A 6,889-nucleotide genomic window follows, 5' to 3' on the forward strand; every position below is an offset into this window, starting at 1 on the left:
TCCATGTCGCCACAGTGAAGAAATGTGTCTTAGACAAAGGGCCCTCATGCAAGCGTAGCCCTTATGTCCATGTCGCCGCAGTGCAGAAATGTGTCTTAGACAAAGGGCCCTCATGCAAGCGTAGCCCTTATGTCCATGTCGCCGCAGTGCAGCGCCAAGAATACATCTTTCGTCCACAGTAACAGTCTCTGAGTTGAGTTGTGCTTTCGTTTGAAATGAACGCATTCTGCAAACTGTTGATCAAATACTAATCAATCAATCAATCAATCAACCCCGGTCAGCTCCCACATGTTGGGGAAGGTCAAAGAAATGTGTCTGGACTCAGAACAGGGTTGTGTGATGAATGAATGAATGAATGAATGAAAGAGCGCATGCATGCAGCAGCAGCCACCAAAACAAGACCTGATATCAGTGTGTGTGAAACTGTGAAGTGGTGAGAATGGTGCAGCTGTGACCGTCCGTCCGTCCGTCCGTCCGAGCTAGCTGTGTAGCTCAGTCTGAGGCAGAACAACGCTGGCACAACATCACAGTGCAGGAGTTCTACTGCTTTGTGTCACAGCCTGGAGACCAGCGTACAGGGTTTTAATGTCACAGGAGACCAGAGTACAGGGTTTTAATGTCACAGGAGACCAGCGTACAGGGGTTTAATGTCACAGGAGACCAGCGTACAGCGTTTTAATGCGTGTACAACTTGGTCACAGAACAGCGTTTGTCTCTCTCTGTAAGGAAAGGACCTGTAGCATGTCTGCTGCACCAATGCTGAGAGAGAGAGGAACGCTTAACAGAGGCTGTTAACGGTTCTGTTACACTTTGTTTGTTCTCTCTTATCTGGTTTCTTCTGAACCCGCTGACTAAACTAAAAGACGTTTCTCTCCATGGCAGGTAGGCAGAAAACGGCTGACTCATTCATCCATGTTTAACTCTTTGTTCTCTTTGTACACTTTGACACTTTTCTTTCTTTCTTTAATGTGTTGTTTCCAGACCAGACGGTACTGCTGGCCGTGGGTGTGTCAGTGGGGGTCATCTCGGTGCTGTTCTTGGGGATTCTGTCCTACTGTCTGTGGAGGAGGAGGAGAGAGCGCTCACACTACCAGGTATGCCTTGTATCCTTGTCCAGTGGTAAATGGGGCATATTATAGATTTAACGTGATTATTGCCACTTCAGTGATGCTTGCGGAACTCGACTTCGTCTCGTTCCTGACCGCATCACTGTCGTGGCAATAATCACGTTAACCCACACCCTCTCGTGTAATATTGCAATTCTACAACAGTTACCCTTAAAACTAAGAAAATCGCTGAAAGAATATATATTTTTAATGACAGATGTAGTCACTACTACGACCACAAATGTCCCAAGAAACTAGCTAGCCTAGCCACCGAGTTTGCTAGCGCTCTGGGAAAACAGAGCGGCTGAATTATTTTGTTTTGATTAGGTGGTGAACAGTGCTGGTTTGATCCGCGGCTAGAAGCCGTTTCAACCAATCAGATTGCTTCCTCTTAACGACCTGTTGTAGAATGTGCATTACGCACGCACGCACGCACACGAGCCATGTGGAGAGAACGGAGGAGGGTGGGTGTAATATGGTCATATTTCCACACTCTCATCAGGATCCTAGCTGTGCCGTTTTGAATGTACTGGAGCCTCTGGAGGCTCTCGCTGAGGATCCCGATGAGTAGAGTAGTGCGTCGCAGATGCCAATATTAATTGTAGTTAGTTGGGCTAAAGGGGTGCTTGGATGCAATATTGGGTACCCAAGAACCACATCCACTGTCCTACACACTTTATATTATTAACCCGTTTGTTGACTAGACTTCAACGGTCTACTAATTACTAACTTGTTGACTAGACTTCAACAGTCTGCTAATTACTAACTTGTTGACTAGACTTCAACAGTCTGCTAATTACTAACTTGTTGACTAGACTTCAACTGTCTGCTAATTACTAACTTGTTGACTAGACTTCAACAGTCTACTAATTACTAACTTGTTGACTAGACTTCAACAGTCTGCTAATTACTAACTTGTTGACTAGACTTCAACAGTCTGCTAATTACTAACTTGTTGACTAGACTTCAACAGTCTGCTAATTACTAACTTGTTGACTAGACTTCAACAGTCTACTAATTACTAACTTGTTGACTAGACTTCAACAGTCTGCTAATTACTAACTTGTTGACTAGACTTCAACAGTCTGCTAATTACTAACTTGTTGACTAGACTTCAACAGTCTACTAATTACTAACTTGTAAATGATATTTAATGTACCAGGAGCTGACCTCTACCTACACAGTGGCCCCTGCATTCCCAGAATGCACTGCTCCGGTGCTCCTGGTTTCTCCAGTGCCGTGCCTCAGGTGAGCACCATCCATCCATCATTCACTGGTCCAATGGAGCCCCACGGGACCAGGGACCCCCAGGGGGTCCAATGGAGCCTCACGGGACCGAGGACCCCCAGGGGGACCGAATGGAGCCTCACGGGACCAGGGACCCCCAGGGGGTCCGAATGGAGCGTCACGGGACCAGGGACCCCCAGGGGGTCCGAATGGAGCCTCACGGGACCAGGGACCCCCAGGGGGTCCGAATGGAGCGTCACGGGACCGGGGACCCCCAGGGGGTCCAATGGAGCCTCACGGGACCGGGGACCCCCAGGGGGTCCAATGGAGCCTCACGGGACCGGGGACCCCCAGGGGGTCCAATGGAGCCTCACGGGACCAGGGACCCCCAGGGGGTCCGAATGGAGCGTCACGGGACCGGGGACCCCCAGGGGGTCCAATGGAGCCTCACGGGACCGGGGACCCCCAGGGGGTCCAATGGAGCCTCACGGGACCGGGGACCCCCAGGGGGTCCAATGGAGCCTCACGGGACCAGGGACCCCCAGGGGGTCCGAATGGAGCGTCACGGGACCGGGGACCCCCAGGGGGTCCGAATGGAGCCTCACAGGACCGGGGACCCCCAGGGGGTCCGAATGGAGCGTCACGGGACCGGGGACCCCCAGGGGGTCCAATGGAGCCTCACGGGACCAGGGACCCCCAGGGGGTCCAATGGAGCCTCACGGGACCGGGGACCCCCAGGGGGTCCAATGGAGCCTCACGGGACCGGGGACCCCCAGGGGGTCCAATGGAGCCTCACGGGACCAGGGACCCCCAGGGGGTCCGAATGGAGCGTCACGGGACCGGGGACCCCCAGGGGGTCCGAATGGAGCCTCACAGGACCGGGGACCCCCAGGGGGTCCGAATGGAGCGTCACGGGACCGGGGACCCCCAGGGGGTCCAATGGAGCCTCACGGGACCGGGGACCCCCAGGGGGTTCCGAGGACCCCCAGGGGGTCCGGGGACCCCAGGGGGTCCGAATGGAGCCTCACGGGTCTGTAACTCTCAGAGTGTAACACATGGTACCAAATGGACCCTTACAGGTCTGTAACTCTGAGAGTGTAACACATGGAACCAAATGGGCCCTTACAGGTCTGTAACTCTGAGAGTGTACAAATGTCTACATAGAAATGTCGGGGCTAGGGCGAGTGCTACGGGCCATGATGGTTGGAGTCTGAGGAAATGGGTTTTCAGCCTAGGGCGGAAGGTTGGGAGTAGTTCTGATTGTAATGGGAAGTTTTCCGCTATGTTGTCAAATCAATACATTATTTTGGGAGCTTTCAGAACATTGTGCGGATCTCCTCTCTTCTTTCTTAGACGTTCTTCTGGATCCTGCACCTGTTGAAATGTGTGGATGTGCGTGCACCTCTTGACCGTTGCTGTCTGTCTGTGTGTGTCTGTAATGAAAGGCCGACCGAGGTCCCGTTCACACTGCCTCCACGCTTTAAACCACGTAACCATGGCAACCCTAAGGATGGTCCCAAGGAAGAGGAGGAGGAGGAGGGGACGGAGGATGAAGGCTACCGAGACATCCTGGCCCACCGGGGGTCGCTGTCTGTGAGGAGTGAGTGGAATAACCTGGGATTGTTGCAACTCTTTAACTTTTTTCCCCCTGTAGGAGTACATGCAATGGCCACTGATCACCTCGAACTACGGGCCAATTGCGTTTAGATTAAAATGATGAATTGCATTTCTATAGCGCTTTTCCAAGTGCTCAAAGCGCTTTGCAAATGGTTCATTCATTCATACATTGGGAAGTGAAGCTTTATAATGGTTCATTCATTCATACATTGGGAAGTGAAGCTTTATAATGGTTCATTCATTCATACATTGGGAAGTGAAGCTTTATAATGGTTCATTCATTCATACATTGGGAAGTGAAGCTTTATAATGGTTCATTCATTCATACATTGGGAGGTGAAGCGGCATTGCAATTATTTACGTTGAATTATTTACAGGGACAATAGTAATCTATAATAATAATAATAATTTAACGCTTATATAATTCAGATATTTTTGTTATCTAAACAATTTTAGTTATTTTTTACCTTTTATGGAACCAAAATGGGGAATCGATCGGAATCTACAAGCAGAATCGGAAAACACTAACATCCTAATGATACTATAGGCTGCATGTAACGATATATCGTATATTGATATTCATATCTAACAGACTACTGTATATGAATCAATTTATTAAAAAATAAATAAATAGGGGGGCTAGTAAATTATGGTGTGTGTGAATTGTGAGCTTTAATCATATTCCATCATATTCAAGTGCTTTTGGAGAGAAATGAGACTGAGTCACTTTCAGTAGTAGAGCACTGTAGAGGGGAGCTGTGTGTGTCTGTGACTGTAGAGGGGAGCTGTGTGTGTCTGTGACTGTAGAGAGGAGCTGTGTGTGTGTCTGTGACTGTAGAGGGGAGCTGTGTGTGTCTGTGACTGTAGAGGGGAGCTGTGTGTGTCTGTGCCTGTAGAGGGGAGCTGTGTGTGTCTGTGACTGTAGAGGGGAGCTGTGTGTGTCTGTGACTGTAGAGGGGAGCTGTGTGTGTCTGTGACTGTAGAGGGGAGCTGTGTGTGTCTGTGACTGTAGAGGGGAGCTGTGTGTGTGTCTGTGACTGTAGAGGGGAGCTGTGTGTGTATGTGACTGTAGAGGGGAGCTGTGTGTGTCTGTGACTGTAGAGGGGAGCTGTGTGTGTCTGTGACTGTAGAGGGGAGCTGTGTGTGTGTCTGTGACTGTAGAGGGGAGCTGTGTGTGTCTGTGACTGTAGAGGGGAGCTGTGTGTGTCTGTGACTGTAGAGGGGAGCTGTGTGTGTGTCTGTGACTGTAGAGGGGAGCTGTGTGTGTCTGTGACTGTAGAGGGGAGCTGTGTGTGTCTGTGACTGTAGAGGGGAGCTGTGTGTGTCTGTGACTGTAGAGGGGAGCTGTGTGTGTCTGTGACTGTGCCCAGCTGATGGTCGTTGATGCTCATTAATACATCAAGGAAGGAACTGCACTGTCAAAAGTAATGCTACTTCTTTTGCAATGTGGGGGGGGGGGATAAATAATATAAAATTAAAAGGTAATTTTTCTGGAAATTTTCTTTTGTTTAAAATTATGGTGAACCTCATATCGCGATACGAATCCTGTGGTGAGTTGAGTGAATCGTTACATGCCCTAAACCAGGGTTTAGCGGCCCACGGGCCATCTGCGGCCCGCGGAGCGCCCCCTTGTGGCCCGCGGAAGAATTAATAAAAAAACATAATTATTATTATTTTGTTTTGGTGGGTAGGGTCCCAGATATAAATGGCATTAAATGGGGGTCCGTAGCCTCTGCATGTCAAACTGGGGGTCCTTTTCAAATGGGGTCTTGCCCTGAAAATTTACCTCGACCTCACACGTGCCGACTCAGCCTTGTACCCTATAGTCAAAATATGGCCCTTGAGGAAAATTAATTGGGGAACCCTGCCCTAAACGATCCCCCCTCCCCCTCCAGGCTGGTACCCGGTAGGCGCGGTGCTGTCGGGCCTGTACCGTGTCAACGAGGCGGCGGCGGCGGCCCCGGCCCCGGCCCCTGTGGGGGGCGTGGCCGTGCCGCGGCTCTGCCTGGCGGTGGAGTACCGCCACGGCGCCGGCCAGCTGCTGGTGTCTCTGCTCCGCCTGGCCGACCTGCCGCCGCGCTACCGCGGCAACGCCACCGCCGCCGAGCTGAGGCTGCTGCCCGACGACCAGCAGCGAGGGCGCCCCCGTCAGGTCAGAGCCAGAGGGGCGGGGCCCGACCCCGAGTTCAACCACTGCTGCCTCTTCCAGGTGAGCACGCAGGGGAACACGCACACGCACGCATGCACCCATCACGCACGCACGCACACACACACACACACACACACACACACACACACACACACACACACACACACACACATACACACAGATCTGACCTGTTCTGATATTCCGTAGGTTGATCATTCCCAATCCATCCTTCCTCTTCGATGTCTCCCTTTTGACTTATACCTGTCCATTCAAACTCTAGACGGGCCTGTCCCAAAGTGCATGCTGTAGTGTCTAGATGGTTCTGTTATGACTGCATGTTGTAGTATTTAGATGGTTCTGTTATGACTTCTCCTCTGCATGCTGTAGTGTTTAGATGGTTCTGTTATGACTTCTCCTCTGCATGCTGTAGTGTTTAGATGGTTCTGTTATGACTTCTCCTCTGCATGCTGTAGTGTTTAGATGGTTCTGTTATGACTTCTCCTCTGCATGCTGTAGTGTTTAGATGGTTCTGTTATGACTTCTCCTCTGCATGCTGTAGTGTTTAGATGGTTCTGTTATGACTTCTCCTCTGCATGTTGTAGTGTTTAGATGGTTCTGTTATGACTTCTCCTCTGCATGTTGTAGTGTTTAGATGGTTCTGTTATGACTTCTCCTCTGCATGCTGTAGTGTTTAGATGGTTCTGTTATGACTTATCCTCTGCATGCTGTAGTGTTTAGATGGTTCTGTTATGACTTCTCCTCTGCATGCTGTAGTGTTTAGATGGTTCTG

At 50.5% G+C, this 6,889-nt stretch overlaps 1 protein-coding gene across 1 annotated transcript in view; it reads left to right on the forward strand.

The window, feature by feature from the left end:
• Nucleotides 1–2,425: 2,425 nt before the first annotated feature.
• syt15 (synaptotagmin XV) overlaps nt 2,426–6,889 on the forward strand; it is a gene marked incomplete at both ends in the record, with an annotated part of 18,753 nt that continues 14,289 nt past the window's right edge. Inside the window, 3 exons of the mRNA XM_083787661.1 lie at nt 2,426–3,150; nt 3,779–3,933; nt 5,846–6,159. Of these exons, the coding sequence (XP_083643787.1) occupies nt 2,426–3,150; nt 3,779–3,933; nt 5,846–6,159 (1,194 nt within the window). The remainder of the gene's footprint in view (nt 3,151–3,778; nt 3,934–5,845; nt 6,160–6,889) is intronic.

This window comes from Protomyctophum parallelum (genome assembly GCF_964188405.1).
Source record: "Protomyctophum parallelum genome assembly, chromosome: 17".
Taxonomy (NCBI): Eukaryota; Metazoa; Chordata; class Actinopteri; order Myctophiformes; family Myctophidae; genus Protomyctophum; species Protomyctophum parallelum.